Genomic DNA, 12,749 nt, shown 5'->3' with positions numbered 1-12,749 from the left:
ATTGGATGCATTCCATAAACTATATGGAATGGACTCTGCCCTGTACTCTTGTTAGGTGAGTCATTATATGCATATTCAGCCTGTGCCAATACTTGATCCCACTGTTTTGGATTTTCTGCAGTAAGACTCCTTAAAAGATTACCCAAACTCCTGTTCACAACTTCAGTCTGTCCATCAGTTTGTGGATGATAGGCAGAACTGAAACTCAGTTTAGTTCCCAGCTTCTTCCATATTGTCGTCCAAAAGTGTCCAACAAATTTGGAATCCCTGTATGAGACAATACTCTTAAGCAACCCATGCAATCTTACAATCTCCTTGAAAAACAAATTAGCAATGTGAGTAGCATCACTAGTTTTATAACATGGAATAAAATGTGACATTTTTGAAAATCTGTCCACTACAACAAAAATTGAATCATTTCCTCTTTGAGTCTTTGGTAAGCCCAAAACAAAATCCATACTTACCATATCCCAAGGCCTATTTGGAATTGGTAACAAAACATACAAACCTGTGTTTTGGCTTCTTCCCTTTGCATATTGACAGACTTTGCAAGTTTTCACATATTTTTCCACTTCCGATCTCATTTTCGGCCAGAAATAAAATATGTTCAACTGTTCATAAGTATTATCTATACCAAAATGTCTTGCAAGTCCACCACTATGTTTCTCTTTGATTAAGTTCTCTCTCATAGAAAAATTTTGTATGCACAACTGATTTCTCTTAAACAATAATCCATCTTGTAGGAAATAATCCAACCATTTATTCCTATCCATCAAAATAGGATTCTTACAATCTTCAAATGCTTCTTTAAAATCTGAATATGTCTCATACAATTCTTTAAGAAATTCAAAACCCAACACTTGAGTTTGACACTCTAGAAATAATGTATTTCTCCTACTTAAAGCATCCACACCTTTGTTTGATTGCCCATTTATGTGCTTCAAAAAAAAATGGAAACCCTGAAGATACTCTACCCATTTAGCTTGTTTCTGATTAAGCTTTGGCTGCTGCATAATATACTGCAGTGCATGGTTATCTGAATAAAGTATGAAATATTTTGACATTAGATGATGTTTCCATTTCTTCAATGACTGCACAACTACATAAAACTCTTTATCATAAGAAGAATACTTCTTCGTTGAATCATTCAGATTTTCACTAAAATAAGCTATAGGTCTGTCTTCCTGACTTAAAACACCTCCAATAGCTTCTCCACTGGCATCACATTTCACTTGGAAAGGTTTACTAAAATCAGGTAGAACCAAAATAGGTTTTTCAGTGATCGTCTTCTTCAACAGCTAAAAATTCTTTTATGCTTCAACAGTCCATCTAAATGGTTGCTTATCCTTATTTATAGTCTCAACAATAGGAGCATTGATCTTACTAAAATTCTTTATGAAATTCCTATAAAAACTAGCAAGACCATGAAAACTTCTTACCTCAAAGACACTTTTAGGTGAAGGCCACTCTATGATTTCCTTGATCTTCTTTGGATCCATCTTCAATCCTTCAGCAGAAAAAACAAAACCCAAATACACTAATTCCTCTTTCATGAATGAACATTTCTTCAAATTCAGCAATAATTTCTCTTGCTATAACCTTTGTAAGACATAATTCAGATGTCTCATGTGCTCCTCCTTAGACCTGTTGTAAACTAATATATCGTCCAGATATAATATTACAAATTTACCAATAAAATCTTTAAGAACTTCATTCGTGAGTCTCATAAACTTACTTGGTGCATTTGACAACCTAAAGGCATTACTCCCCATTCATACAATCCTTCATTTGTCTTAAAGGTAGTTTTCCACTCATCCCCTTCTCTTATCCTTATGTGATGATACCCACTCTTAAGATCTAGTTTTGTAAAATACTTTGCTCCACTCAAACAATCCATCAAATCTTCAATTCTAGGTAAAGGAAATCTGTACCTGATTGTGATTTTATTGATGGCTCTTGAATCAGTACACATTCTCTAGCCTCCATCTTTCTTTGGACTCAACACTATTGGTACTGCACAAGGACTCAAAATTTCTTTGATCAGTCCTTTGTCAAGCAGTTCCTAAACCTGCTTTCTAACCTCTTCATTTTATGTGGGAGTCATTCTATAAGCTGCTTTGTTTGGTAGATTTGCTCTAGGAATCAAATCTATATGATGGCTAATTCTTCTAATGGGTGGTAACTCATTAGGCAAATCATCAACAATGATATCACAATAGTTGTCCAACATTTCTTGAATTTCAATGGGTAAATCAGAAACTTTAGTAGAAGTCATTATTACCTTGGGCTTGCAAATTACAGCAAAATTTACCTCATTCTCTTCAATCTACTGTAAGTATTCCTTTCCTCCTAGTAATAGAGTTTTTGGATCAGTCTTCTTTCTTGATGCATACTCTTCTCCCAGCGGCAACAATGTATGATTGACACCATACTTAAAACTTGTAGGTGTTTCTTTTCCCATCATGCATAGCTCCTTTGTCATATTGCCAAGGTCTTCCAAGCAATATGTGACACACATCCATCGGTATCACATCACATACAATTTTATCCTTATATTTTCCCAACTGCAACTCCACTTCACAATGTTCATTCACTAACAACTGATGTCCCTTTTATAACCATGACACCTTGTAAGGTGTTGGATGTCTCATTGTCTTCAGCTTCAATTTCTCCACCACTTATGTAGAGACTAAATTATCAGTGCTACCACTATCAATGATCATCTGACATCATTTCCCTTGAACCTTACACAATGTTCTGAAAAAAGTCTTTCTTTGTGATGGTTCAACTATCTCCTTTGTTGGCTTGAGCAAAACTTTATTGACTACCAAAGATTCTCCACTCTCTGGTACATTTTCTTCTTCTATCACTACTGCTGCTTCTTCCTCAACTTGAGCAACAATTGCATTCCTTTGAATTGTTCCTGCATTCTCTGGGCACTCAAAAGCTTTGTGTCCCAGTTTGTTACACCTGTAACATCTTACTTCTCTTCCTCTTCCTCTGCCTCCTCTTCCTCTAGAAAAAATTCCTCTGCCACCTGCATCACCTCTTGTGGTTGCATGCTGGGTTGAGCTGCTGTTAGCTCCATCTTTAGGTGATATAGATCTTCCTCTACCACCTTGACTTCATTTTCCTCGGAAAGTACCTCTTCCTCTAGCAAACTTCTTCCTTATGAGTTTTTCTTCAGCTTTCAGTACCATCTAATAAGCTTCTTCTACTGTTTTAGGAGACAGTATACTTATCTCATCTTGAAGGTCCATCCTAAGACCATTCACATATCTAGCCACCTTCTCATCTGTATCCTGAGTTTGTCCAACTTTTATGCTTACCTTATAGAATTCCTGTGTATATTCTCTCACTGTCATAGACCTCTGTCTAAGATTTTGCATCTGTCTGAACAAGGTTTGTTGATAATTACTTGGTAGAAACTTACCTCTTAGCTTTGCTACTATCCTATTCCAATTTCTGATTGGCTGCTTGCCAAGGCTCTTTATTTCTGCCTGCACTCCATCCCACCAAAGCGCTGCATGTCCTTTTAGCTTGGTGACAACAGACTTTACTTTCTTCTCATCTTTTGTTTCTTCATAATCAAAGAATTTCTCTATGTCATTAATCCAGTCTATCAATTCTTCTGGATTCAATCCTCCTTCATATATTGAAACCTCAGTCTTTGGCGTAGCTGTGGATCTCAACAATGACTAGAAGAATCTCATCTTAGGAGTAACTGCTATGGTTTCCTCCTCTTCTTTAGATTCAACCTTAGGCTCACTAACATCCCCATCATCTATATTTCTCCTTGTTGTTAATGCTTCCAATCTAGCATGCATTTGTTGCATAGCTTCCATCACCTCAGCATTTGCAATTGGTCAACCTCTTCTACCACGTCCTCATCCTCTTCTAACTCTGAAAGCCATATTAAATTTCCTTCTCTTGCTTCTGAGATTCAATTCAGTGTCAACAGGTTGCTCTGATACCACTAATGGTGGCCTGGGTGCAGGCAATATGGACAAACATTCAAACCCTGATACAATTTCCTCTAATTCTGGCTAAATCCCTTCTTCAATCCCAACTAGAGTATCAATCATCTATTCCTAGAGTCACTGTTTTATAAATTTCCCTTTTTTGCCACTATTACCAATCCTTTTCCCTTAATCGGCCCAACCCTTGTTATTTGGTACAATTTCATAACAAAGGCCCTTTTTAGCACTATTGGTGCTGTAATTCCATAGGAATTACATCATACACTATCGGCGCCATTGGAAATGGAAATAATGCAATTATGCGTAAAATACACTATCGGCGTTGTTTTCTCAAAGGAAATACGTTAACACGCAAAATACACTATCGTCGAGGTTATTCCATAAGAAATGGAATAACACTATTGGCACTTCGATTTAACACTATCGGCGTTGTTTTTCCCAAAGGAAGGTGTTAACACACAATACATTATCGGCAGGGTTTACTCCATAAGAAATGGAATAACACTATCGGCACTTCGCTATCGGTGATTCCCCAATGCGATATAACTATAGCACTTATCGGTGATCGCAATCGACTGGTTCAATGCTGCATTTACACATAACAATGTGATGTGATAACGCTTCACGGACCCGATAGATTTAAAATGCTCCTCTATAATATTTCGATCTTGTTGTATCGCAATATTGGATTTCGGCGGTTCAATAAACCCAGTTCCTCTCCACTGAAGCAATGCGATGCGATAGTGCTTATGGACCTGATATGAATATAAGTCACGCTTTATAAGATTTCAAGTCCGATTCCAAATTCGGACTATGTTTTCCATTGTTTCTTAGTGTAAACAGGAATTTAGCTTGTGGGACTAAAATGATGCATAAATTGTAAATAGAGCACGCCGATGTGAAGGAAAAACACTCAAACTGACTCTTATCAGAGTATTAACTGGAAAACTAAGCTGAACCACTATTATAAAGACTTAAAAGAAAGCGATGTGTGAATGCCAAAGATATGCATAAGTTCAAGATTTAAGTGATAAACATATGTCCAGATGCACAGAAATGGTTTCAGATATCACAATGCCTTCGGGATTGACCAATACATAGAGATGTCCTCCTCTTTCTTTAAGAAATATGAGATAAAACCACTTGGTCAAAATCCCTTTACAATAGCGTGAAAGTTCCTAATACAGAGTCTGAAATTTATTAATCCTATCTATTTTGCGAGGCATTCTCCTCGAGAATCTCCACTACGCTAACTAATCCTATCTGTTTTGTGAGGTATTCTCCTCGAGAATCTCCACTATAGTTAACTAATTTAATACTGATTACATCATGATTTAACCCTATATTCTAGGTCTATTCTTAACTAGAAGAACATGGAAATTGATGGCTAAAGGATCCCACTCCTTTGCTTGTAGATTTTTTTTGTGTTTTTGGAATAAGTTTGAAGTCTTTTCCCTCCAAGTCTCATGCTTCTGCATCAATAATCCTAACAAGAAACAATGTTTATACCATCCCTTACCCATACCCACTCATTTGGGAGAACATTTTCATGGGGTTTGTGGGAAATTTAACAACAACCAAGAATGGACATGACTACTTATTCATGGTAGTTGACAAGTTCAAAAACATGTGTGTTCTCATGCTCTATGAAAAATCCATCAGTGGGAAATATGTAGCCAAATTTTCCTTTGGACATGTTTGGGTGCACTTTGGGATACCAAGGAGCATCATTTCAAATAGGGACACTAGATTCCTCAACACATTTTGACTACATTGTGGGAGAAGATTGTCATAAAGTTAAAAAGAGGTCCACAACATTCCATCAATAGATACATGGGAAACCAAAAGCAGTTAATAGGACCTTGGTACAAATTTTGATGGGTTATAATTAAAGGCATACAAATACCTAGGAGGAAAATATAGTACATAGAGAACATCCTTATAATAGAGAAATCCACTTTCTTAATTTTCGCTATTGGATTCTGAAGAATAACAATGGAAATTGGGTGATTTTGGACTACATGAATGACTTTTTCTTGATTTTAATATTTATATCTAACTGTTAAAACTTGAAATTAATGCGAATACAATCACATTTTTTTTTCTAGAAATAATCATGCTAAAATATCAGTTGGGTTTAACAAGAAATAATTATGCAACATTCAGAAATATTCATGCTAAAAAATTGGTATGGGATCCAAAGTTGGGGACTTCTAATTTATGCCCAAGAGACTATTTGCTTTTGCTATTTCATAATTTCCCTTATAAATATTGATACCCCATTTTAGCTAGAACTTCAATGGTTCATGAGGGCCAAAGTATGAGATCCTTGTAATAATGTTGACATGGTTGCTTGATAAACGTGGTGAACATGTATTAGAAATTTTTTCATTCTAAAATCACAACATCGAACATTGACTAATGGATATCATTATAGCTGATTAGTTTTCCATTCCATTTTACTTCCTTGAAAGTAATGTATCACTCTTTTTCAAAATGACATAGGAATTATGGCACAAATGAAACAATAGTGGTTATATTGCTTCCTTGCATTAAGATGGCTCGCTTGCTACATGGACTTTTAGAGTGATCTATTTATGTATTTATTGCTATAAAGTAAAATTAGTTAAATACCCTTAATCTACAATAAAAACAAAAATATTTGTGAAAAACTAAAACGTTATTCAGAAATGTTAGAGTGATAGGTTCTTACAAATGTGAACAATGGTCTTTAACTTCTTGTGGAAATTTTTCTTGAAAGGCCTACATTTTAGGAAACGGGCTAACAATGGTTTTTAACTTCTTGTAGAGATTTTGTTTGTGAGGAGAAAAATTCATTTATATTGGAGAGCAATCCAATATAAATGGAAATTATAGGAGAAGTCTTGATATGAAATTATGCTCTTCCAGTTATGTTGGATTTGTTTGGTATAAGTTACATTGTATAATTACTTATATTTAATCCAAGAATGTGTTGAAACTTTATTAACTTTATTAATTGAAGAAAGAAGAAAACCACGACCCAATATATTCGTGCATTGAGTGTGTTATGAAGCTATGTTAAGGTGTGCCATGTCAAATTATCAGTTTAATAGGGAAGATATTTTATAATCATTACTAAAGTGGATATCTTCCATCAACTATTATTGGTAAAATAGATAATTACACATCTTTAATCACCTTTTATTCGTTAACATAGTGAATGTTTTGACCGTTCAATTACTGTTTTCATTTTGAGTATTAATGGTTTATTCTTGTAGGTATCATTTTGAGTATTATGTTAAAGAATGGAAGAAACCAAATATATTCAGAAACTTAGCAGCTCACAGGTGATCAAGCTTCACCTAGAGACTTCCTCACAGAGAACGCTCAGAATTGATCATTATTCATGAAGAATATATAAGTTTACATGCATATAGGAGAATTAGAACTAACACCTAGAACGTAGGAACTAATTCCTAAACTAGGACACACACACAACTAATGAACAAACTCTCTCTAATAACAAATATTGCTCCATTAATTTCAACACTCCCCCTTAATGGAGAAAGGGTTCCTAGTACTCCTAACATCTCCCTAAATAGTTCAAATTTAATTCTTACAAGGGGCTTAGTAAAAATGTCTACTGCATTATCACAAGTATTACAATATTCAATATAAATTTCTTTTCACTGAACCTTCTCTATAAGAAAGTGAAATTGCATATCAATATGCTTTGTGTTTTTTGTGAAACACCGGATTGTTTGCAAGTTTAATTGAGCTCTAGTTGTCACATTTGATAACTATTTCATATTTTTGTTCTTCTTCGACATCATGGATAAGTCTCCTCAACCAAACCGCCTCACACGTTGCTACACACATTTCTTGATACTCTTCTTCTGCTGAAGACAAGGATCCAATATTCTACTTCTTACTGCTCCATGCAATGACCTGGACCCAATACCGAATGCATAACCTATTATGGATCATTTGTCATCCAGATTTCCGGTCCAATATGAATCTAAAACACCTATCAATCTAACATCAAACGAATTAGTATATTTAATACCAAAGTCTAAGGTTCCTTGAAGATACCTTAAGACACCTTTCACTGCCACCCAATGACTCTCAAGAGGCTTTGACATAAACTGGCTCAAAGCATTGACTTCAAAAGCTAAACCCAGTCTAGTTGTAATAAGATAAATCAAACTCCCAACTAGATGTCTGTATAGTGTTGCATCCACCTCCTTAGAACCATTTTCATTCTAAAGTTTGACATTCTATTGTAAAGGCACTGAGGCAGCTTTGCACTAATCCATTCTTCAATAATCTCCTGACATACTTTCCTTGAGATAGAAAGGTTTGGCCATAATCCCTCCAGACTTCAAGACCCAAGGAATAGTGTAACTATCCAAGGTCTTTCATTTCAAAAACCTATGACATCTGCACTTTGATTTCTTTAATGAGCTCATCAACATTTCCTGTAATAATAAGATCATATACATATAAAGAAATCAAAACAATTCACGCCTTTTCATCAAACACAATATACATATTTGGGTCATTCTTGCTCCTGTTATAACTATGCTGTAAGAAAAATGAGTTGATTTTTTCATACCATGACCTTGGAGCCTTTTTCAATCCATACAATGCTTTTCTCAACCTATAGAATAAATGTTGCTGCCCTTGTTTAACAAACCCTTCAGGTTGCATTAAGTACATTTCTTCTTTTAATTCACCATTTAAGAAAGAAGATTTCATGTCTAGTTGGTGTATCATCCAATGATGTTTTGTAGCTAAAGAAATTAACATTCTAATTGTTTTTAATTTAGCTACATGAGCGAAGGTTTCCTCATAGTCTATACCTTCTTTCTGTGAGTACCTCTTTGCCACCAAGCTTGCTTTATATTTGCCTATACTACCATCTAGTTTATACTTAGGCTTGTATAGCCATTTGCAACCTATGGGTTGTTTTCCCTCAGGAAATTCAACTAGATCCCAGGTTCTGTTCCTAATTATTGAATCATATTCATCTCTCATGGTAGCCCTCCATTCATCAAATTGACTACATTCTTTATAGTTTAAGGAATCAACAAAATTCAAGATATTTGTCATGAGGGCATAGTCTTTATATCTGGATAGTAAGTGAACCTACCTACTTGTTCTTCTTGGTATTGGACTGGTCTCAAATTTGTTTTGATCATTCCTTAATGGAATTGGACTGCTGACTGCATCTGTATCATTTGATTCTTCCTTTTGTTGCTGCTGCTCATGGTTGTCCATTGTTTCATCACTTCCATCTTCCACCAACAAAGGCATGTGTGAATCTTCATTGCCTTTATGACTGTTTCCATCATCAACCTTCTCATGGAATACCACATCTCTACTTACAAACACATTATGAGTAGAGGAATTAAACAATTTATAAGATTTAAACTCTATACAGTACCCAACAAAAATTCATTTAATGGCCTTTGAATCCAGTTTCTTCATATCCTCTTTTGGAACATGAGAAAAATATTTCGAGCCAAAAACTCTTAAATGATTAACTGTAGGCTTAAAACCTAATAAAGCTTCAAATGAAGTCTTAAAATCAAGATTTTTTGTTGGACTCCTATTCTTTAAATACACTACAGTATTTATTTCTTTCTCCCAAAAACCATTAGACAAGTTCTTACCTTTTAACATGCTGCGAGCACACTCCACAAGGATTTTGTTCTTCCTCTCTGCAACCCCGTTCTTTTGAGCAGTGTGGGGTATTTTGAACTGCTAAACTATTCCACAGTCCATGCAGTATTTGATGAAGCCACCCTGCTTGTATTCTCTCCCTTGATCTGAGCAGAGAATTTTGATTAACTTCCTTTTCTGTTTTTCAACCATTATTTTGAACTCTTTAAAGTATTCAAATAAATGTATGACTCTTTTTTTCTGAAAAAATATACCCAGGTAAATCTTGTGCAATCATCAAAAAATAACAAAAAATAATAACCTCCTAATGACATTGTCTGCACCGGCCCACATATATCAGTGTGCACAAGATCTAGTATATCTCTCTTCTTTCTATCTAATATTGCAGGAAAATCATCCCTGTGCATCTTCCCAAGAGAACATGCTTCACAATCAAAATGATTTTTTTAAAAAATAGGGAGACCATTGCCCATACCTTGTTTCTGAAGTAGCAACAGGTCATGAAAATTGATATGACCGAATCTTTGATGCCACAAATTCTATACAGTCATAACTGTTGAAGTCAAGGCTTGGTGTGGTGCACTTTTTACATTCAACTTGTACAGACCTCCAACTCGAATACCTGATGCAATTAGCTTCATATGATCCAATAGATATTTAATAACACAATAAGACTTAAAAAATTCTACCTTAATATTATAATATGTTATCATAGAGATAGAGATCATATTCTTTTTAATTCTGGGTACATACATCACATTTTGAATACGCCTAATATTACCATCAGGTAATACTACAGGAATATTTCCATACCCCTTAATCTGGTACCCTCTGTCATCACCAAGGTAGATATTAGCACCACTGCTGGTTTCTTTAAAATTTTCAAACCAATGTCTGTTACCTGTCATGTGAGTGGAAGCTCCTAAATCCACAAACCAAGTTTCTGCTTCATCATTCTTGACAGAGAAAGAAGAATCAAATACAAACAATCTGAGATTGTGATTCTGATCTTCATCAACAAAGTTCCCTGCATGCTTCTTATGTCTATGTCAATTTTCATCAAGCTTCTTCTTATGGAAATTCCTAGCAATGTGACCAGATTTACCATAGTAAAAACATTTGATCCCTGAATCATTTCTAGTCGAAGACATACCTTGAGGTGGATTTCTCTGTGGTGTACCTCCACCTTTCTGTCCTACGCTTGCTTTTCCTCTGAAAGGCTTTTTCTTCTCCATTAATGCAATATATGAATTTGGGGGTTTCAAAGTCATCCGCCTCTCTTCCTCTTGTATCCAGAACCCTGTCAATTCTTTGAAATTGGGGGCTTTCTCCCTTGCATTCAAGCCTATAATAAACATATGATAATCGTCAGTCATACCATTCATGGTAACCGTGACGAGATCAATGTTCGATACTGTCTCCCCTATATCAACCATCTTGTTTCTCAGCTCCTTGATCTGAGAGATGAATGCAATGACTAATTCACTCTCCTCCATTTTGATGGAGAGAATCTTGCTCTTCAAGAAAAATAAACGATTTTTATTCTTTATCTTATATAAATCCTTGAGAGTTGTCCATATATCATTTGTTGACTTACACTCTCTGATGTGATGGATAATGTAGTCTTTTACTAACAATTTTAACAACACTTTCACTTTATTCTCCCTCTTCTCCCAATCCGAAATTGTTGTAGCTATTCTGCCTCCAGCTGCAGTGGGATTCAATTCATCCCCATTTGAAATTTCCCATGCACTTTGCCCCTCAAGTAGGGTTTGCAACTTGAATTTCGAATTTGAATAATTGGACCTATTGATCTTATTGCTCTCGTTCAAGTACACCTCTGCCATCTAGTTATTCTATTGGCATTATGATACAAGTGTTGTCCTTGATGGCAACTCACTCACAGGTCAGTTCAGTTTTGATGAAAGGCAACCCAAAGCGTAACAGGTCCATTCAGATGTAATAGGGCATTGGTTCAGAAGAATAGGAAGATGGAACTATAGTCTACTAATCATAATGAGGAAGTTGAAGGTAAAGGATGATGAAAAGCAATTTAAGATGTATACGTAGGACTAAGTCAAAACAACGTATACATGCTGGTTCACAAAACAAAAAGAGAATATATGTATACACGCACTTTCACAAGAAGAAAAGCACGTATATGTTGGAAAATCAAGGAAATTCAAGAGGAGACAATACCAGGGGTCAATACCATGGTATTAGCCCACAATATTGGGTGAAGGAAAGACTATTTGATCCTGTCCAAGAATACCAAGGGTCTTAAGTGGTTTTGGTCCAAGGTATTGAGAAAGGCCTAAAAATATATAAGGAGGAGAAGATTATAAGGCCAGTGCGTGGAAGTGAAAGGGTTTCTAAGGAATACTTCTATCTGAAGTATATTTTATGTTGCAGGGGCTATGTTTTTGATTTAATCTAAAATATTTTGTGCACCTTGAATTCAATGTTGGATCAGGATCATGAGACCTGAAATGACTTATCATTGAATGATCTGATATTGGTTGGGCTAGATCTGATTATGTACACCTATTTTATTCTTTAAATGTCATGATATGGGTTTGTCTGAAGTTTGAAATAGCAGAGAAGTTGTGAGTTAATATTTTCGGATCCATACGCTGGTTTGTCTCGGTAAAAGCGTGTGTACATGTAGGTTATACCCTTCTGAGTAGCATATACAAAATAAAAGCCTATTCTTCAGATTTGACTGATCTATCTGATCAGTTCTATTGTTTTATTGTCGTATGTTAATGGAGTCTTATTAAATATGAATGTAAAACTGAATGCATAAGGAGTTTGATATCTAATTGATTGACTGTATAAGTGAGAAGGGTGATCTCTACTACTACCTGTGTAAATCTTTGTAAATTGACAGTAGATGTTCAGTATATTTCTGGTTGGTATAGACTTGATTCAAAAGTTTTATGTTTCAATAGTTTTGAAGGTATGTGCAGGTTTGATTAAAGGAAGTAGCGTATACATGCAGGTTGGGTTCAGTAAAGTAGCGTATACATTCTGATGCATGATTTTTGAGGTTGCAGCTAGTTCTGAATGATGATGCAGGTTTCTGGGTTTAGCACAGTGTTT

General features: G+C 35.3%; 1 protein-coding gene across 1 annotated transcript; it reads right to left on the bottom strand.

Moving 5' to 3' along the window:
- Positions 1 to 10,696: 10,696 nt before the first annotated feature.
- Positions 10,697 to 11,494, bottom strand: LOC149230349 (uncharacterized). The gene has a single exon (XM_089381284.1). The coding sequence runs from the start codon at positions 11,492 to 11,494 to the stop codon at positions 10,697 to 10,699; it is 798 nt and encodes a 265-aa protein (XP_089237410.1).
- Between the last annotated feature and the right edge of the window lie 1,255 nt (positions 11,495 to 12,749).

Source organism: Pinus tabuliformis, chromosome J, assembly GCF_031772625.1.
Source record: "Pinus tabuliformis cultivar Carrire ecotype Pingquan chromosome J, CPIR1, whole genome shotgun sequence".
Classification (NCBI taxonomy): domain Eukaryota; kingdom Viridiplantae; phylum Streptophyta; class Pinopsida; order Pinales; family Pinaceae; genus Pinus; species Pinus tabuliformis.
This window is presented reverse-complemented; position numbering and strand designations above follow the sequence as displayed.